Source organism: Phasianus colchicus, chromosome 38, assembly GCF_987193195.1.
Source record: "Phasianus colchicus chromosome 38, bPhaCol1.hap1.1, whole genome shotgun sequence".
NCBI classification, from domain to species: domain Eukaryota; kingdom Metazoa; phylum Chordata; class Aves; order Galliformes; family Phasianidae; genus Phasianus; species Phasianus colchicus.
Genome location: NC_143473.1, coordinates 2182102 through 2203346, shown reverse-complemented (window position 1 = coordinate 2203346; position 21245 = coordinate 2182102). Strand labels below are relative to the sequence as shown.

At 65.9% G+C, this 21245-nt stretch overlaps 1 protein-coding gene across 1 annotated transcript in view; it reads left to right on the top strand.

Annotated features, from left to right (window-relative positions):
• Positions 1-21245, top strand: part of RYR1 (ryanodine receptor 1) — a 180050-nt gene that overhangs the window by 64972 nt on the left and 93833 nt on the right. The window contains exons 27-36 of the mRNA XM_090129818.1: positions 193-367; positions 2361-2569; positions 5411-5820; positions 7398-7524; positions 9455-9615; positions 10832-10994; positions 13271-13357; positions 14485-14711; positions 18208-19045; positions 19704-19904. Coding sequence (XP_089985944.1) covers positions 193-367; positions 2361-2569; positions 5411-5820; positions 7398-7524; positions 9455-9615; positions 10832-10994; positions 13271-13357; positions 14485-14711; positions 18208-19045; positions 19704-19904 — 2598 coding nt within the window. The remainder of the gene's footprint in view (positions 1-192; positions 368-2360; positions 2570-5410; positions 5821-7397; positions 7525-9454; positions 9616-10831; positions 10995-13270; positions 13358-14484; positions 14712-18207; positions 19046-19703; positions 19905-21245) is intronic.

Genomic DNA, 21245 nt, shown 5'->3' with positions numbered 1-21245 from the left:
TCCATCACCCCCCGTGACCCTGTGACCCCCCATGACCCCGTGACCCCCCGTGACCCCGTGACTCCCCATGACCTCCTGTGACCCGTGACTCCCCATGATCCCCATGTCTCCATCACCCCCCGTGACCCTGTGACCCCGTGACCCCCCATGACCCCGTGACCCCCCCGTGACCCCGTGCCCCCGTGCCCCCAGGCTCAGCGCTGGCACGTGGGCGGGGAGGCGTTTGGGCGCAGCTGGCAGGCGGGGGACGTGGTTGGCTGCATGATCGACCTGGGCGAGAGCCACATCAGCTTCACCCTCAACGGCGAGGTCCTCATCAGCGACGCCGGCTCCGAGGTGGCCTTCAGGGACTTCGACGTGGGAGACGGTGAGGGGCGCCCCATAGTGCTGCCACCCCATAATGCTGCCACCCCATAGTGCTGCCACCCCATACACCTGAGAACCCATAATGCTGCGACCCCATACACCTGAGAACCCATACACCTGAGACCCCATAATGCTGCGACCCCATAATGCTGCGACCCCACAGCCCTGCGACCCCATAAACCTGAGAACCCATAATGCTGCGACCCCATACACCTGAGAACCCATAACCCTGAGACCCCACAGCCCTGCGACCCCATAAACCTGAGACCCCATAAACCTGAGACCCCATTATGCTGCGACCCCATAAACCTGAGAACCCATAAATCTGAGACCCCATAATGCTGCAACCCCACAGCCCTGCGACCCCATAAACCTGAGACCCCACAGCCCTGCGACCCCACAGCCCTGCGACCCCATAATGCTGTGACCCCATAAACCTGCGACCCCATAAATCTGTGACCCCATAAATCTGTGACCCCATAAACCTGAGAACCCATACACCTGAGACCCCACAGCCCTGCGACCCCACAGCCCTGCGACCCCATAATGCTGTGACCCCATAATGCTGCGACCCCACAGCCCTGTGACCCCATAAACCTGAGACCCCATAATGCTGTGACCCCATACACCTGAGAACCCGTACACCTGAGACCCCACAGCCCTGCGACCCCATAACCCTGAGACCCCATAATGCTGTGACCCCATAACGCTGCGACCCCACAGCCCTGCGACCCCATGATGCTGTGACCCCACAGCCCTGTGACCCCACAGCCCTGCGACCCCATAAACCTGAGACCCCACAGCCCTGCGACCCCATGAACCTGAGAACCCACAGCCCTGCGACCCCATAAACCTGAGACCCCACAGCCCTGTGACCCCATAAACCTGCAACCCCATAACCCTGCAAGCCCAGAAATCTGCGACCCCACAGCCCTGCGACCCCATAAACCTGAGACCCCACAGCCCTGCGACCCCACAGCCCTGTGACCCCATAAACCTGCGACCCCATAAACCTGAGACCCCACAGACCTGCGACCCCATAATGCTGTGACCCCACAGCCCTGCAACCCCATAAACCTGCGACCCCATAACCCTGCGACCCCATAATGCTGTGACCCCATAAACCTGCGACCCCATAATGCTGCGACCCCACAGCCCTGCGACCCCACAGCCCTGCGACCCCATAATGCTGCGACCCCATAACCCTGAGACCCCACAGCCCTGCGACCCCATAAACCTGAGACCCCATAACCCTGCGACCCCATAATGCTGTGACCCACAGCCCTGCGACCCCACAGCCCAATGACCCCAATGACCCCATAACCTCACTGACCCCATAACCCCGTAACTGACCCCACAACTGACCCCATAACCACATAACAGACCCTATAACCCTATAACCGACCCCACAGGCTTCATCCCAGTCTGCAGCCTGGCCCTGGACCAGGCCGCCTGCCTCAACCTGGGCCAGGACCCCAATGACCCCATAACCTCCATAACCCCAATGACCCCCAAACCCCATAACTGCATAACTGACCCCATAACTGACCCTATAACTGACCCCATAACCCCGCAGGCTTCGTCCCGGTCTGCAGCCTGGCCCTGGACCAGGCCGCCCGCCTCAACCTGGGCCAGGACCCCAATGACCCCATAACCTCCATAACCCCAATGACCCCCAAACCCCATAACCCCATAACTGACCCTATAACCCCGCAGGCTTCGTCCCGGTCTGCAGCCTGGCCCTGGACCAGGCCGCCCGCCTCAACCTGGGCCAGGACCCCAATGACCCCATAACCTCCATAACCCCAATGACCCCCAAACCCCATAACCCCATAACTGACCCTATAACCCCGCAGGCTTCGTCCCGGTCTGCAGCCTGGCGCTGGACCAGGCCGCCCGCCTCAACCTGGGCCAGGACCCCAATGACCCCATAACCCCCTAACCCCATAACTGACCCTATAACTGACCCCATAACTGACCCTACAACCCCGCAGGCTTTGTCCCGGTCTGCAGCCTGGCTCTGGACCAGGCCGCCCGCCTCAACCTGGGCCAGGACGTCTCCAGCCTGCGCTTCTTCACCATCTGCGGCCTGCAGGAGGGCTTCGAGCCGTTCGCCATCAACACGCAGCGCCCCATCGCGCTCTGGGTCAGCAAGAGCCTCCCGCAGTTCCGCCCCATCGCCCCGAACGACCCGCAGCTCGAGGTGGGCGGTTGTGGGGTCATGGGGTTATGGGGTCAGTTATGGGGTGATGGGGTTATGGGGTGATGGAGGTTATGGGGTCAGCAAGAGCCTCCCGCAGTTCCGCCCCATCGCCCTGAACGACCCGCAGCTCGAGGTGGGCGGTTGTGGGGTCATGGGGTTATGGGGTCAGTTATGGGGTGATGGGGTTATGGGGTGATGGAGGTTATGGGGTCAGCAAGAGCCTCCCGCAGTTCCGCCCCATCGCCCTGAACGACCCGCAGCTCGAGGTGGGCGGCTGTGGGGTCATGGGGTTATGGGGTCAGTTATGGGGTGATGGGGTTATGGGGTGATGGAGGTTATGGGGTCAGCAAGAGCCTCCCGCAGTTCCGCCCCATCGCCCTGAACGACCCGCAGCTCGAGGTGGGCGGCTGTGGGGTCATGGGGTTATGGGGTCAGTTATGGGGTGATGGGGTTATGGGGTGATGGAGGTTATGGGGTCAGCAAGAGCCTCCCGCAGTTCCGCCCCATCGCCCCGAACGACCCGCAGCTCGAGGTGGGCGGCTGTGGGGTCATGGGGTTATGGGGTCAGTTATGGGGTGATGGGGTTATGGGGTGATGGAGGTTATGGGGTCAGCAAGAGCCTCCCGCAGTTCCGCCCCATCGCCCCGAACGACCCGCAGCTCGAGGTGGGCGGCTGTGGGGTCATGGGGTTATGGGGTCAGTTATGGGGTGATGGGGTTATGGGGTGATGGAGGTTATGGGGTCAGCAAGAGCCTCCCGCAGTTCCGCCCCATCGCCCCGAACGACCCGCAGCTCGAGGTGGGTGGTTGTGGGGTCATGGGGTTATGGGGTCATGGGGTCATGGGGTTATGGGGTCAGTGGGGGCAGTTATGGGGTCAGCAAGAGCCTCCCGCAGTTCCGCCCCATCGCCCCGAACGACCCACAGCTCGAGGTGCGCGGCTATGGGGTCATGGGGGCAGCTATGGGGTCATGGGGTCATGGGGTTATGGGGTCAGTGGGCTCAGTTATGGGGTCAGCAAGAGCCTCCCGCAGTTCCGCCCCATCGCCCCCCACGACCCGCAGCTCGAGGTGGGTGCTTATGGGGTCATGGGGTTATGGGGTTATGGAGGCGGTTATGGGGTCATGGGGTGATGGGGTGATGGGGTTATGGGGTGATGGGGTTATGGGGGCGGTTATGGGGTTATGAGGTTATGGGGTCAGCAAGAGCCTCCCGCAGTTCCGCCCCCTCGCCCCGAACGACCCGCAGCTCGAGGTGGGTGGTTGTGGGGTCATGGGGGCGGCTATGGGGTCATGGGGTTGTGAGGTGATGGGGTTATGGGGTGATGGGGTTATGGGGGCGGCTATGGGGTCATGGGGTTATGGGGTGATGGGGTTATGGGGCTATGGGGTTATGGAGGCAGTTACGGGGTGATGGAGGTTATGGGGTCAGCAAGAGCCTCCCGCAGTTCCGCCCCATCGCCCCGAACGACCCGCAGCTCGAGGTGGGTGGTTGTGGGGTCATGGGGTTATGGGGTTATGGGGTCAGTGGGGGCAGTTATGGGGTCAGCAAGAGCCTCCCGCAGTTCCGCCCCATCGCCCCCCACGACCCGCAGCTCGAGGTGGGCAGCTATGGGGTCATGGGGTTATGGGGTTATGGGGGTGGTTATGGGGTGATGGGGTTTGGGGTTATGGAGGCAGTGGGTTCAGTTATGGGGGCGGTTATGGGGTTATGGAGGTTATGGGGGCGGTTATGGGGTTATGGGGTCAGTGGGGTCACTCCCCCATCACCCCATAACCCCTTAAACCCCCCATCACCCCCCAGCCCCATGATCCCCCCATGACCCCCCACGACCCCCCATGACCTCCACATGACCCCCCCATCCCTCATGACCCCCCACGACCCCCATAACCCCCCCACGACCCCCATAAGTCCCCCCCTAAACCCCCCATGACCCCCCCATGAACCCCCCATCCCCCACGACCACCCCCGACCCCCGATGACCCCCTGCCCCCCCATGACCCCCCCACCCCCCCTAACCCCCCCCACCACCCCGACCCCCGATGACCCCCTGCCCCCCCCATCCCCCCACGACCCCCCATCCCCCCCATTACTCCCCCACCCCCCATAACCCCCCACAACCCCCCCATACCCCATAACCCCCCCATAACCCCATAACCCCCCCATGACCCCCCCGAGCCTCCCGACCCCCGATGACCCCCTGCCCCCCCCATGACTCCCCATCCCCCCACGACCCCCCACGACCCCCCCACGACCCCCCCCATAACCCCATCACCCCCCATCACCCCCCAACCCCATAACCCCCCCGACCCCCCCATGACCCCCCGACCCCCGATGACTCCCTGCCCCCCCCATGACCCCCCATCCCCCCACGACCCCCCACGACCCCCCCATGACCTCCCATGACCCCCCCACCACCCACAACCCCCCCACGACCCCCCCATAACCCCATCACCCCCCCATCACCCCCCATCCCCCACGAGCCCCCCACGACCCCCCACGACCCCCCCATGACCTCCCATGACCCCCCCACCACCCACAACCCCCCCACGACCCCCCCATAACCCCATCACCCCCCCATCACCCCCCAACCCCATAACCCCCCCGACCCCCCCATGACCCCCCCGACCCCCGATGACCCCCCCATACCCCATAACCCCATAAACCCCCCATGACCCCCCCGACCGCCCCCGACCCCCGATGACCCCCTGCCCCCCCCATGACCCCCCATCCCTCCACGACCCCCCACGACCCCCCCATACCCCATAACCCCCCCCAACCCCATAACCCCATAAACCCCCCATGACCCCCCCGCCCCCCGATGACCCCCTGCCCCCCCCCAGGTGACTCGCACTGACGGCACTGTGGACGCCCCCCCCTGCCTCCGGCTGTCGCGCCGCACGTCGGGTTCCCCCCCCGCCCCCCCCGAGCTGCTTTTCCTTCGCCTCAGCCTTCCGGTTCAATTTCAACCCCACTTCCGGTGCCCCCCCGGAACGACCCCCCTCCCCCAGACCCCCCCGGAGCCCCCCGACGACGAAGGCGCCCTGGAGCCCATGTCGGAATTCGAGAAGCTTCGACGCTCGGCGGGGGTCCGAAACGCCGAGGGGGGGGAAGGGGGGGGGGGCGGGGAGGCGGAGAAAAACCTGGCGGGGGGGGGCGGCGGCCCGGGAGGAGCCCCCTCCCCAAATAAAGAGCAGCAGCGGGGGGAGAACGAGAAGGACGGCAGCAACGAGAAGGGAAGGAGCAGGAGGGGGTGAGGATATGGGGGGGGGCGAGGGGGGGGATGGGGTGGGGGTGGGAATGGGGGGTGGGGGGGGGTTATGGGGTGGGAGTGGGGGGTGTGGGGGGGGATATGGGGGGGTGGGGGGGGGCGTGGGGGGGGTATGGGGTGGGGGTGGGAATGGGGGGGGTTATGGGGGGGGCGAGGGGGGGTATGGGGTGGGGGTGGGAATGGGGGGGGTTATGGGGGGGGGCGAGGGGGGGGGATGGGGTGGCGGGTGGGAATGGGGGAATATGGGGGTGTGGGGGGGGTTATGGGGTGGGAATGGGGGGTGGGGGGGGCGTGGTGGGGGTATGGGGGGGGTTATGGGGTGGGGGGTGGGAATGGGGGGATATGGGGGGGGTTATGGGGTATGGGGGGGTGTGGTGGGGGTATGGGGTGGGGGGTGGGAATGGGTATGGGGGGGATATGGGGTATGGGGGGCCGTGGGGGGGGGGGGATAGGGAGGGTTATGGGGGGGTCATATGGGGGGGTCATATGGGGGGGTTATGGGGGGGCGAGGGGGGGGGATGGGGTGGGGGTGGGAATGGGGGGTGGGGGGGATATGCGGGGGTGAGGGGGGGGTTATGGGGTGGGGGGTGGCAAAGGGGGGGTGGGGGGGGTGTGGTGGGGGTATGGGGTGGGAATGGGGGGATATGGGGGGGTGGGGGCGGAGTTATGGGGTGGGGGGTGGGAATGGGGGGGTACAGGGGGGATATGGGGTATGGGGGAGTTTGGGGGGGGGATAGGGAGGGTTATGGGGTGGGGGGTGGGAATGGGGGGATATGGTGGGGGTTATGGGGTATGGGGGGGTGTGGGGGGGGGCGTGGGGGGGGTATTGGGTTGGGGGGGTATAGGGGGGCATGGGGGGGGTATGGGGGGGTATGGGGTGGGGGGTGGGAATGGGGGGGCGTGGGGGGTGGTATGGGGGTGTGTGAATGGGGGGGGTACAGGGGGGATATGGGGTATGGGGGGTTATGGGGAAGTATGAGGGGGTACATGGGGGGATATGGGGGGGGCTTATGGGGTATGGGGGGATGTGGGGTGGGGGGTGGAATGGGGGAGTATGGGGTGGGATTATGGGGTATGGGGGGGCGTGGGGGGGGCTTGGGGTGCGGGGGTACAGGGGGGATATGGGGTGTGGGGGGGTTATGGGGTACGGGGGGTATGGGGTGGGGGGTGGGAATGAGGGGATATGGGGGGAGTTATGGGGTATGGGGGGGCACAGGAGGCATGGGGGGGGCATGGGGTGGGGGATATGGGGCGGGGGGTGGGAATGGGGGTGTACAGGGGGGATATGGAGGGGATATGGGGTATGGGGGGGCATGGGGGGCATGAGGTGGGGGGGTTTGGAGTGGGGGGTGGGAATGGGGGGGATATGGGGTCTGGGGAGGGTTATGGGGGGTATGGAGGGGGGACATGGGGAGGATATGGGACGGCAGCATTGAGTATGGGGGGGGGACATGGAACAAAGGATGGGGTCCGGGGGGGGCTATGGGCTGTGGGGCTGGGGGCTGTGGGTCGGAGCCGCGCCCCCCCCATGACGCCGTGCCCCCCCCCCCCCAAAATAGGTTCCTGTTCAAGGCCAGGAAAGCCGCCTTCGCGCCCCCCCCCGCGCTGCCGGCCGTGCCGCGCCTGGAGGAGGACGTGGTGCCGGACGAGCGCGACGACCCCGACGTCATCATGAACAGCACCACGGTATGGGGCTCCACCCCCCAATCACGTGGCCCCGCCCCTTATCACGTGGCCCCGCCCCTTATCACAAGGCCCCGCCCCTTATCACAAGGCCCCGCCCCATATCACAAAGCCCCGCCCCCATATCACAAAGCTCTGCCCCTTATCACACAGCCCCGCCCCCAATCACGTGTCCCCACCCCTTATCACATGGTCCCGCCCCAATCACATGGCCCCGCCCCGCAGCCTGTTGCCCCGCCCCTTTCCCCCATATCCCACCCCACCCCATACCTCCACCACATCCCCCCCGTTGCCCCCCCTCACCCCATATCCCCCCCACCCCCTCTGACCCCATACTGCCCCCTGCTGCCCCCTGCTGCCCCCATACTGACTCCATACTGACCCCTGCTGACCCCCTACTGCCCCCTACTGCCCCGTACTGCCCCCTACTGACCCCATACTGCCCCCTACTGACCCCCTACTGCCCCCTACTGCCCCCTACTGCCCCCTACTGACCCCATACTGCCCCCTACTGACCCCATACTGCCCCCTACTGCCCCCTACTGACCCCATACTGCCCCCTACTGACCCCATACTGCCCCCTACTGCCCCCTACTGCCCCGTACTGCCCCCTACTGACCCCATACTGCCCCCTACTGCCCCCTACTGACCCCATACTGCCCCCTACTGCCCCCATACTGCCCCCTACTGCCCCCTACTGCCCCCTACTGCCCCATACTGCCCCCTACTGACCCCATACTGCCCCATACTGCCCCCTACTGACCCCTACTGCCCCCTACTGCCCCCTACTGACCCCTACTGACCCCATACTGCCCCCTACTGCCCCCATACTGCCCCCTACTGACCCCATACTGCCCCATACTGCCCCCTACTGCCCCCTACTGACCCCATACTGCCCCCTACTGACCCCATACTGCCCCCTACTGCCCCATACTGCCCCCTACTGACCCCATACTGCCCCCTACTGACCCCATACTGCCCCCTACTGCCCCCTACTGCCCCGTACTGCCCCCTACTGACCCCATACTGCCCCCTACTGCCCCCTACTGACCCCATACTGCCCCCTACTGCCCCCATACTGCCCCCTACTGCCCCCTACTGCCCCCTACTGCCCCATACTGCCCCCTACTGACCCCATACTGCCCCATACTGCCCCCTACTGACCCCTACTGCCCCCTACTGCCCCCTACTGACCCCTACTGACCCCATACTGCCCCCTACTGCCCCCATACTGCCCCCTACTGACCCCATACTGCCCCATACTGCCCCCTACTGCCCCCTACTGACCCCATACTGCCCCCTACTGACCCCATACTGCCCCCTACTGCCCCATACTGCCCCCATACTGACCCCATACTGCCCCCCGCTGCCCCATACTGACCCCATACTGCCCCCTGCTGACCCCATACTGCCCCCATACTGCCCCCTGCTGACCCCATACTGCCCCATACTGCCCCATACTGACCCCATACTGCCCCATACTGCCCCCTACTGACCCCCTACTGCCCCCATACTGCCCCCTGCTGACCCCATACTGACCCCTGCTGACCCCTGCTGACCCCATACTGACCCCATACTGCCCCCTACTGACCCCATACTGCCCCATACTGCCCCCTACTGACCCCATACTGCCCCATACTGACCCCATACTGCCCCATACTGCCCCCTACTGACCCCCTACTGCCCCATACTGCCCCCTGCTCACCCCATACTGACCCCATACTGCCCCCTACTGACCCCATACTGCCCCATACTGCCCCCATACTGCCCCATACTGCCCCATACTGCCCCATACTGACCCCATACTGCCCCCATACTGCCCCCTGCTGACCCCATACTGCCCCATACTGCCCCATACTGACCCCATACTGCCCCATACTGCCCCATACTGCCCCCTGCTGACCCCATACTGCCCCCCGCTGCCCCCCCGCAGTACTACTTCTCGGTGCGGATCTTCGCTGGCCAGGACCCCTCCCACGTCTGGGTGGGCTGGGTGACCCCCGATTACCACCAGCACGACCCCAACTTCGACCTGACGCGCGTCCGCACCGTCACCGTCACCATGGGCGACGACAAGGGCAACGTGCACGACAGGTGGGGCGATGTGGGGCGATGTGGGGCGATGTGGGGGGGTATGAGGTGATGTGGGGGGGTTTGGGGCGATGTGGGGCGATGTGGGGCGATATGGGGCGATGTGGGGCGATGTGGGGTGATGTGGGGCGATAGGGGGTGTTATGGGCTGTTATGGGGCGATATGAGACGATATGGGGGTGATATGGGACGATATGGGGCGATATGGGGCAATGTGGGGCGATATGGGGCGATATGGGGCGATATGGGGCGATGTGGGACGATAGAGGGTGTTATGGGCTGTTATGTGGTGATATGAGATGATATGGGGTGATGTGGGACGATATGGGGTGAGATGGGGCAATGTGGGGCGATATGGGGGGATATGGGGCGATATGGGGCGCTGTGGGGCGATATGGGGGGATATGGGGCGCTATGGGGTGCTATGGGGCAATATGGGGTGATATGGGGCGATGTGGGGTCATGTGGGGCAATGTGGGGCGATATGAGACGATATGGGGGGATATGGGATGATGTGGGGCAATGTGGGGTGCTGTAAGGTGATGTGGGGCGATGTGGGGAGATATGGGGCGATATGGGGCAATGTGGGGCGATATGGGGCAATGTGGGGTGATGTGGGGCGATATGGGGTGATGTGGGGTGATATGGGGTGATATGGGGGGATATGGGGCGATATGGGATGATTTGGGGTGATATGGGGCGATATGGGGTGATATGGGGCGCTGTGGGGTCATATGGGGTGATATGGGGCGATATGGGGCAATGTGGGGTGATATGGGGCGATATGGGGCGATGTGGGGCGATATGGGGCGATATGGGGCGATGTGGGGCGATAGAGGGTGTTATGGGCTGTTATGGGGCGATATGAGATGATATGGGGTGATGTGGGACGATATGGGGTGATATGGGGCGATATGGGGCAATGTGGGGTGATGTGGGGCGATATGGGGCGATATGGGGCGCTGTGGGGTCATATGGGGTGATATGGGGCGATATGGGGCAATGTGGGGCGATGTGGGGTGATATGGGGTGCTATGGGATGATATGGGGCGATATGGGGCAATGTGGGGTGATGTGGGGCGATGTGGGGTGCTATGGGATGATATGGGGCGCTGTGGGGTCATATGGGATGATATGGGACGACATGGGGCGATATGGGGCAATGTGGGGTGATGTGGGGCGCTGTGGGGCGCTGTGGGTCTGACCGCTGTCCCCGCAGCATCCGGCGCAGTAACTGCTACATGCTGTGGGCCGGGGAGTTCGGCTCCGGGTCGCCGCAGAGCCGCAGCCACAGCGACGCCGTCATCGGCTGCCTGGTGGACGTGGCCACGGGGCTCATGACCTTCACCGCCAACGGCAAGGAGGTCAACACCTTCTTCCAGGTACCGGCTGCCCCACAGCTGCCCCACGGCTGCCCCATAGCTGCCCCATAGCTGCCCCATGGCTGCCCCATAGCTGCCCCACGGCTGCCCCATGGCTGCCCCATAGCTGCCCCATGGCTGCCCCATGGCTGCCCCATAGCTGCCCCACGGCTGCCCCATGGCTGCCCCATAGCTGCCCCATGGCTGCCCTATGGCTGCCCTATAACTGCCCCATGGCTGCCCCATAGCTGCCCCATAGCTGCCCTATAGTTGCCCCATGGCTGCCCTATGGCTGCCCCATAGCTGCCCCATGGCTGTCCCATAGATATCCCATGGCTGCCCCATAGCTGCCCCATGGCTGCCCCATAGCTGCCCCATGGCTGTCCCATAGATATCCCATGGCTGCCCCATAGCTGCCCTATAGCTGCCCCATGGCTGCCCTATAACTGCCCCATGGCTGCCCCATGGCTGCCCTATAGCTGCCCCATGGCTGCCCCATAGCTGCCCTATATGTATCCCATGAGTGCCCCATAGCTGCCCCATGGCTGCCCCATGGCTGCCCCATGGCTGCCCCATAGCTGCCCCATGGCTGCCCTATAGCTGCCCCATAGTTGCCCTATAGCTGCCTCATAGTTGCCCCATGGCTGCCCCATAGCTGCCCTATAGCTGCCCCATAGCTGCCCTATAGCTGCCCCATGGCTGCCCCATGGCTGCCCTATATGTATCCCATAGCTGCCCCATAGCTGCCCCATAGCTGCCCTATATGTATCCCATGGCTGCCCCATGGCTGCCCCATGGCTGCCCCATGGCTGCCCCATGGCTGCCCCATAGCTGCCCTATAGCTGCCCCATAGCTGCCCCATAGCTGCCCCATAGATATCCCATGGATGCCCCATAGCTGCCCCATGGCTGCCCTATAGCTGCCCCATGGCTGCCCCATAGCTGCCCCATGGCTGCCCCATGGCTGCCCTATATGTATCCCATGAGTGCCTCATAGCTGCCCCATGGCTGCCCCATAGCTGCCCTATAGCAACCCTATAACAGCGCCCCATAGCACCCCATAGTGCCTCACAGCAGACCACAGCACCCCATAGCGCCCCACAGCGCCCCATAGCGCTCCATAGCGCCCCACAGCGCCCCATAGCGCCCCACAGCACCCCACAGCACCCCATAGCGCCTCATAGCGCCTCAGGGTGCCCCACAGCGCCCCACAGCACCCCACAGCGCCCCATAGCGCCCCACAGCGCCCCATAGCGCCCCACAGCACCCCATAGCGCCCCATAGCACCCCACAGCACCCCATAATGCCCCATAGCGCCTCATAGCACCCCATAGCGCCCCATAGCGCCGCATAGCACCTCAGGGTGCCCCACAGTGCCCCATAACGCCCCATAGCACCCCACAGCACCCCATAGCGCCCCATAGCGCCCCACAGCGCCCCACAGCGCCCCACAGCACCCCATAGCGCTCCATAGCGCCCCACAGCGCCCCATAACGCCCCACAGCACCCCACAGCACCCCATAGCGCCTCATAGCGCCTCAGGGTGCCCCACAGCGCCCCACAGCACCCCATAGCACCCCATAGCACCCCACAGCACCCCACAGCGCCCCATAGCGCCCCATAGCGCCCCATAGCACCCCACAGCACCCCATAACGCCCCATAGCGCCTCATAGCACCCCATAGCGCCTCATAGCACCCCATAGCGCCCCATAGCGCTGCATAGCACCTCAGGGTGCCCCACAGCACCCCACAGCACCCCATAGCGCCCCACAGCACCCCATAGCGCCCCACAGCACCCCACAGCGCCCCACAGCGCCCCACAGCGCCCCATAGCGCTCCATAGCGCCCCACAGCGCCCCATAACGCCCCACAGCACCCCACAGCACCCCATAGCGCCTCATAGCACCTCAGGGTGCCCCACAGCGCCCCACAGCACCCCACAGCACCCCATAGCACCCCACAGCACCCCATAACGCCCCATAGCGCCTCATAGCACCCCATAGCGCCTCATAGCACCCCATAGCGCCCCATAGCGCCGCATAGCACCTCAGGGTGCCCCACAGTGCCCCATAACGCCCCATAGCGCCCCACAGCACCCCACAGCACCCCATAGCGCCCCACAGCACCCCATAGCGCCCCATAGCGCCCCATAGCGCCCCATAGCGCCCCACAGCACCCCATAGCGCCCCATAGCGCCCCACAGCGCCCCATAACGCCCCATAGCGCCTCATAGCACCCCATAGTGCCCCATAGCGCCCCACAGCGCCCCACAGCGCCCCCTGCCGCCCGCGCCGCAGGTGGAGCCCAACACCAAGCTGTTCCCCGCCGTCTTCGTGCTGCCCAGCACCCAGAACGTCCTGCAGTTCGAGCTGGGGAAGCTGAAGGTCGGCGGGGCTGCGGGGGGGCGGGGGGGGGGCTATAGGGGGGTTATGGGGGAATCTATGGGGGAATCTATGGGGGGGTTATGGGGAACCTATGGGGGAATCTATGGGGGGCCTATAGGGGGGTTATAGGGGAACCTATGGGGGAACCTATGGGGGAAGCTATGGGGGAACCTATACGGAGCTTATAGGAGAAGATGTGGGGGGCTTATAGGGGAACTTATAGGGGAAATTATAGGGGAATCTGTGGGGGAACCTGTGGGGGAACCTATGGGGGAAGCTGTGGGGGGGCTTATAGGGACCCCCCTCCCTCCCCCCGTGGTCCCTCCATCACCCCCCTGTCTCCCCTCCATCACCCCTCCATCACCCCCCCTCCGTGGTCCCTCCATCACCCCCCCCATCACCTCCTCCCTCCCCCCCCCGTCTCCCCTCCATCACCCCCCGTCTTGCCCCCCATGGTCCCTCCATCACCGCCCCCCCAATGTCCCTCCATCACCCCCTTGTCTCCCCTCCATCAGCCCCCCATCACCCCCCCCATCACCCCCCCATCACCCCCCCCTGCTCCCCCATGGCCCCTCCATCACCCCCTGCCCCCTCCATCACCCCCCCCCCGGGGTCCCTCCATCACCCCCCTGTCTCCCCTCCATCACCCCCCATCACCCCCCCCTCTCCCCCCCCGGTGTCCCTCCATCACCCCCCTGTCTCCCCCCAATCACCCCCCCCTCCCCCCCCCGTGGTCCCTCCATCACCCCCCCTCCCCCCCCCTTAACTCCCCCCCGTGGCCCCTCCATCAGCCCCCCATCACCCCCCCCTCTCCCCCCCCGGTGTCCCTCCATCACCCCCCCGTGGCCCCCCCATCACCCCCCCCTGCTCACCCGTGGCCCCTCCATCACCCCCGCCCCGGCGTCCCTCCATCACCCCCTCCCCCCTCCATCACCCCCCCATCACCCCCCCCTCCCCCCCCCGTGGCCCCTCCATCACCCCCCCTCCCCCCCCCTTAACCCCCCCCGTGGCCCCTCCATCACCCCCTGCCCCCTCCATCACCCCCCCCCCGGCGTCCCTCCATCACCCCCTCCCCCCTCCATCACCCCCCCATCACCCCCCCGTCACCCCCCCTCTCCCCCCCCCAGAACATCCTGCCGCTGTCGGCCGCGCTGTTCAGCAGCGAGCGCTGCAACCCGGAGCCGCAGTGCCCGCCGCGCCTCTGCATCCAGCGCCTGAGCGCCGTCACCTGGAGCCGCGTGGCCGCCGAGCAGCTGCCCGTGCGCTGCCGGAGGGCGGCCGACGGCCGCGCCTGGGAGGTGCGCTGCTCCGAGCCGCGCCTCATGATGGCGCTGCACGTCCCGGAGGAGAACAGGTGGGGGGGGGGATGGGAAGGGTGATGGGGGGCGGGGGGGGTGATGGGGTGATGGGGGGGTGATGGCGCTGCACGTCCCGGAGAACAGGTGGGGGGGGGATGGGGGTGGGGGGGTGGGGGGGGTGATGGGGGGGGATGGCGCTGCACGTCCCGGAGGAGAACAGGTGGGGGGGGGATTATGGGGGGTGGGGGGGGATGGGAAGGGTGATGGGGGTGGGGGGGTGATGGGGTGGGGGGGGATGAGGGGGGGTGATGGTGCTGAACGTCCCGGAGGAGAACAGGTGGGGGGGGGGATGGGGGTGGGGGGGTGGGGGGTGATGGGGGTTGATGGGGGGTGATGGGGGGTGGGGGGTGATGGGGTGATGGGGGGGGGGATGGCGCTGCACGTCCCGGAGGAGAACAGGTGGGGGGGGGGATTAAGGGGGGGGTGGGGGGGTGGAGGGGTGATGGGGGGGGATGGCGCTGCACGTCCCGGAGAACAGGTGGGGGGGGGGATGGGGGTGGGGGGGTGCGGGGGGTGGGGGGTGGGGGGGTTGAGGGGGGTGGGGGGTGATGGGGGGTGATGGGAGAATGGGGGGTGGGGGAGTGGGGGGGTGATGGGGAGGGGGGGGCTGGGGGGTGATGGGGGGGGATGAGGGGGGGTGATGGCGCTGCACGTCCCAGAGGAGAACAGGTGGGGGGGGGGATGGGGGTGGGGGGGTGGGGGGGGTGATGGGGGGGGATGGCGCTGCACGTCCCGGAGGAGAACAGGTGGGGGGGGGATTATGGGGGGGTGATGGGGAGGGGGGGTGATGGGGAGTGGGGGGTGATGGGGTGATGGGGGGGGTGATGGCGCTGCACGTCCCGGAGGAGAACAGGTGGGGGGGGGATTATGGGGGGGTGATGGGGAGTGGGGGGTGATGGGGAGTGGGGGGTGATGGGGTGATGGGGGGGGTGATGGCGCTGCACGTCCCGGAGGAGAACAGGTGGGGGGGGGATTATGGGGGGGTGATGGGGAGTGGGGGGTGATGGGGAGTGGGGGGGGGGATGGCGCTGCACGTCCCGGAGGAGAGCAGGTGGGGGGGGGGATTATGGGGGGCAGGGTGGGTGGGGGGCTGATGGGGGGGTGATGGGGAGTGGGGTGTGGGGGATTGATGGGAGAATGGGGGGAGATGGGGTGGGGGGGTGATGGGGGGGGTGATGGTGCTGCACATCCCGGAGGAGAACAGGTGGGGGGGCGGGATGGGGGTGGGGGGGTGACGGGGGGGGGTGATGGGGGGTGATGGGGGGGGATGGCGCTGCACGTCCCGGAGGAGAACAGGTGGGGGGGTGATGGGGGTGGGGGGGTGGGGGGTGATGGGGGGGGGGTGGGGGGGTGATGGCGCTGCACGTCCCAGAGGAGAACAGGTGCGGGGGGGTGATGGGGGTGGGGGGTGATGGGGTGATGGGAGGGGTGATGGCGCTGCACGTCCCGGAGGAGAACAGGTGGGGGGGGGTTATGGGGGGGGAGGGGGGTGTGATGGCGGAGGATGGGGGGGGTGGTGAGGTTGGTCCGACCCCCCCACTCACGACCCCCCCTTTCCTCCTCCCCCCATATGCATGGACATCATGGATCTGCAGGACTTCCTCTGACCCCCCCCAACCCTCCCCCCTTTCCTCCCCCCCCAGATGCATGGACATCACAGAACTGTGGAGCATCTCTGACCCCCACAACCCCCCAACCCCCCCTACTCACGACCCCCCCTTTCCTCTCCCCCCCCCCAGATGCATGGACATCATAGAACTGTGGGAGCACCTCTGACCCCCCCAACCCCTCCACTCACGCCCCCCCCTCTCCCCCCCCAGATGCATGGACATCATGGAGCTGTGGGAGCACCAGGACCTCCTCTGACCCCTCCCCAACCCCCCCACTCACGACCCCCTCTTTTCCCCCCCAGATGCATGGACATCATAGAGCAGCAGGACCTTGTCTGACCCCCCCAACCCCCCCGAACCCCCCCAACTCACCCCCTTTTCCTCTCCCCCCAGATGCATGGACATCATAGAGCAACAGGACCTCCTCCGACCCCCCCACTCACCACCCCCCTTTCCTCTCCCCCCCCCCCAGATGCATGGACATCATGGAGCTGTGGGAGCACCAGGACCTCCTTTGACCCCCCCAAGCCCCCTACTCACGACCCCCCCTTTCCTCTCCCTCCCCCCAGATTCATGGACATCATGGAGCTGCAGGACCTCCTCTGACCCCCCCAACCCCCCAAGCCCCCCACTCACGCCCCCCACTCACGCCCCCCCCTCTCGCCCCCCAGATGCATGGACATCATGGAGCTGCAGGACCTCGTCTGACCCCCCCAACCCCCCAACTCCCCCCCTTTTCCTCCCCCCCAGATTCATGGACATCATGGAGCTGCAGGACCTCCTCCGACCCCCCCACTCACCACCCCCCTTTTCCTCCTCCCCCCCCCAGATTCATGGACATCATAGAGCAGCAGGACCTTCTCCGACCCCCCCACTCACTACCCCCCCTTTCCTCTCCCCCCCCCAGATTCATGGACATCACGGAGCTGTGGGAGCACCTCTGACCCCCCCAACCCCCCCACTCATGACCCCCCCTTTCCCTCCCCAGATTCATGGACATCATGGAGCTGCAGGACCTCGTCTGACCCCCCCGAACCCCCCCAACTCACCCCCTTTTCCTCTCCCCCAGATTCATGGACATCATGGAACTGTGGGAGCACCTCTGACCCCCCCAACCCCCCAAGCCCCCCACTCACGCCCCCCCCTCTCGCCCCCCAGATGCATGGACATCATGGAGCTGCAGGACCTCGTCTGACCCCCCCAACCCCCCAACTCCCCCCCTTTTCCTCCCCCCCAGATTCATGGACATCATGGAGCTGCAGGACCTCCTCCGACCCCCCCACTCACCACCCCCCTTTTCCTCCTCCCCCCCCCAGATTCATGGACATCATAGAGCAGCAGGACCTTCTCCGACCCCCCCACTCACTACCCCCCCTTTCCTCTCCCCCCCCCAGATTCATGGACATCACGGAGCTGTGGGAGCACCTCTGACCCCCCCAACCCCCCCACTCATGACCCCCCCTTTCCCTCCCCAGATTCATGGACATCATGGAGCTGCAGGACCTCGTCTGACCCCCCCGAACCCCCCCAACTCACCCCCTTTTCCTCTCCCCCAGATTCATGGACATCATGGAACTGTGGGAGCACCTCTGACCCCCCCAACCCCCCAAGCCCCCCACTCACGCCCCCCCCTCTCGCCCCCCAGATGCATGGACATCATGGAGCTGCAGGACCTCGTCTGACCCCCCCAACCCCCCAACTCCCCCCCTTTTCCTCTCCCCCAGATTCATGGACATCATGGAGCTGCAGGACCTCCTCCGACCCCCCCACTCACCACCCCCCTTTTCCTCCTCCCCCCCCCAGATTCATGGACATCATGGAGCAGCAGGACCTCCTCCAATCCCCCCACTCACCACCCCCCCTTTGCTCTCCCCCCCCCCAGATGCATGGACATCATGGAGCTGTGGGAACGCGAGGACCTGCTGCGCTTCCACTGGCACACGCTGAAGCTGTACTGCGCCGTGTGCGCGCTGGGCAACACGCGCGTGGCTCACGCCCTGTGCAGCCACGTGGACGCGGCTCAGCTCCTTTTCGCCATCCGCAGCCCGGAGCTTCCCGGCCCCCTGCGCTCCGGTTACTACGACCTCCTGCTGGCCGTTCACCTGGAGCAGGGCGTCCGCGCCCGCGCTTCCATGAGCGCCGAGTTCATCATCCCGATGGACGAAGCGTCCAAAAGCATTTCTCTCTTCCCGGCCGGCGGCGAGGATAAAATCCCCGGTCCTCCCGGCGTCGGGCTCAGCGCCTGTTTGCGTCCCCGACCGCATTTCGCCGAGCCGTGTTTCGTCCGGCCGCCCGACGGCAGGGCGCTGTTGGGTCCGTCCATCCCCTTACGGGCGTTGGGGAGGAGGGCCATCAGGATGCTGAGGGAGGCGGTGGCGGGGGGGGGTCCTCACGCCCGGGACCCCGTCGGGGGCAGCGTGGAGTTTCAGTTGGTGCCCGTGCTGAAATTGGTGTCGGCTCTGCTGGCCGTCGGGGCGCTGCGCGACGCCGAGGTGCGCAAAGTGCTGAGGATGATCGAACCCAGGGTGTTCGGGGGAGGGGAGGAGGAGGAGGAGGAGGAGAGGAGGAGGAGGAGGAAGGCCGTGGAGGCCGGCGAGGAGGAGGAGGACGAGGAGGACGAGGAGGGGGAGAGCGAGGAGGAGGAGGAGGAGGAGAAGGAGGAGGACGGGCCGGAGGAAGGGCTGCTGCAGATGAAGCTGCCGGAGTCGGTGAAGCTGCAGGTGGGGGGGGCGCGGGGGTCCCGTATCCGCCCGTATGCACCCTATATCGGCCCATATCGACCCATATCGGCCCTATATCCACCCGTATCGGCCCGTATCGACCCATATCGGCCCTATATCTGCTCATATCAGCCCTATATCTGCCCATATCGACCCATATCAGCCCATATCGACCCATATCGGCCCATATCGACCCATATCGGCCCTATATCCGCCCTATATCGACCCATATCGGCCCTATATCTGCCCATATCGGCCCATATCGACCCATATCGGCCCTATATCTGCCCATATCGGCCCATATCGACCCATATCGGCCCTATATCTGCCCATATCGGCCCATATCAGTCCATATCGGCCCTATATCTGCTCATATCAGCCCTATATCTGCCCATATTGACCCATATCGGCCCTATATCCACCTATATGAGCCCATATTGGCCCCATATCTGCCCATATCAGCCCATATCGGCCCTATATCCACCCATATCAGCCCTATATCCTTTTCTCCCCTCATTATTACACCCCCCCCATTTCACCCCCCCATATTCTATCCCCCCATTTCACCCCCCCATTTCCCCCCATATTGCATCCCCCATTTGACCACCCCGCACTTGACCACCCCCCCCCTCACCCACCCCCCCTCCCCTCCCCCCAGATGTGCAACCTGCTGCAGTTCTTCTGCGACCAGGAGCTGCAGCACCGCGTGGAGTCGATCGTGGCGTTTTCGGAGCGCCACGTGGAGCGGCTGCAGCGCGACCAGAGGCGGCGCTACGGGCGGCTCATGGGGGCCGTGACCATGAGCGCCGCGGAGACCGCCAGGAGAACCAGGGAGTTCCGCTCCCCCCCCCAGGAACAGGTGGGGAGGGGGGGGGGAATGGGGTGGGAAGACCCCTAGGAATAGGTGGGGGGGGGGGGGGGGAATGGGGGTCGTTCACCCCTAGGAATAGGTGGGGGGGGATGGGGAAATGAGGGGGGAAGACCCCTAGGAATAGGTGGGGATGGGGGGGGGTCCGAGGAGAACCAGGGAGTTCCGCTGCCCCCCCCAGGAACAGGTGGGGATGGGGGGGGGGATGGGGAAATGGGGGGGGAAGCCCCCTAGGAATAGGTGGGGGGAGGATGGGGAAATGGGGGTCGTTCACCCCTAGGAATAGGTGGGGAGGGGGGGGGGTGGGATGGGGAAATGGGGGTCGTTCGCCCCTAGGAATAGGTGGGGGGGGGATGGGGAAATGGGGGGGGAAGACCCCTAGGAATAGGTGGGGAGGGGGGGGGATGGGATGGGGAAATGGGGGTCGTTCACCCCCAGGAATAGGTGGGGAGGGGGGGGGGTGGGATGGGGAAATGGGGGTCGTTCGCCCCTAGGAATAGGTGGGGGGGGGATGGGGAAATGGGGGGGGAACCCCCCTAGGAATAGGTGGGGATGGGGGGGGGTCCGAGGAGAGCCAGGGAGTTCCGCTCCCCCCCCCAGGAACAGGTGGGGATGGGGGGGGGATGGGGAAATGGGGGGGGAAGCCCCCTAGGAATAGGTGGGGGGAGGATGGGGAAATGGGGGTCGTTCACCCCTAGGAATAGGTGGGGATGGGGGGGGGTGGGATGGGGAAATGGGGGTCGTTCGCCCCTAGGAATAGGTGGGGGGGGGAATGGGGAAATGGGGTTCGTTCACCCCCAGGAATAGGTGGGGATGGGGGGGGGTCTGAGGAGAACCAGGGAGTTCCGCTGCCCCCCCCAGGAACAGGTGGGGAGGGGGGGGGGGGGAATGGGGGGGGGAGCCCCCTAGGAATAGGTGGGGATGGGAGGGGGGGGATGGGGAAATGGGGGGGGAAGCCCCCTAGGAATAGGTGGGGGGAGGATGGGGAAATGGGGGTCGTTCGCCCCTAGGAATAGGTGGGGGGGGGATGGGGAAATGGGGGGGGAAGACCCCTAGGAATAGGTGGGGATGGGGGGGGGTCCGAGGAGAACCAGGGAGTTCCGCTGCCCCTCCCAGGAACAGGTGGGGAGGGGGGGGGGGGGAATGGGGGGGGGAGCCCCCTAGGAATAGGTGGGGATGGGAGGGGGGGGATGGGGAAATGGGGGGGGAAGCCCCCTAGGAATAGGTGGGGGGGGGGGGGGGGGGGATATGGGGGGGTGGGATGGGGAAATGGGGGTCGTTCACCCCCAGGAATAGGTGGGGATGGGGGGGGGTCCGAGGAGAACCAGGGAG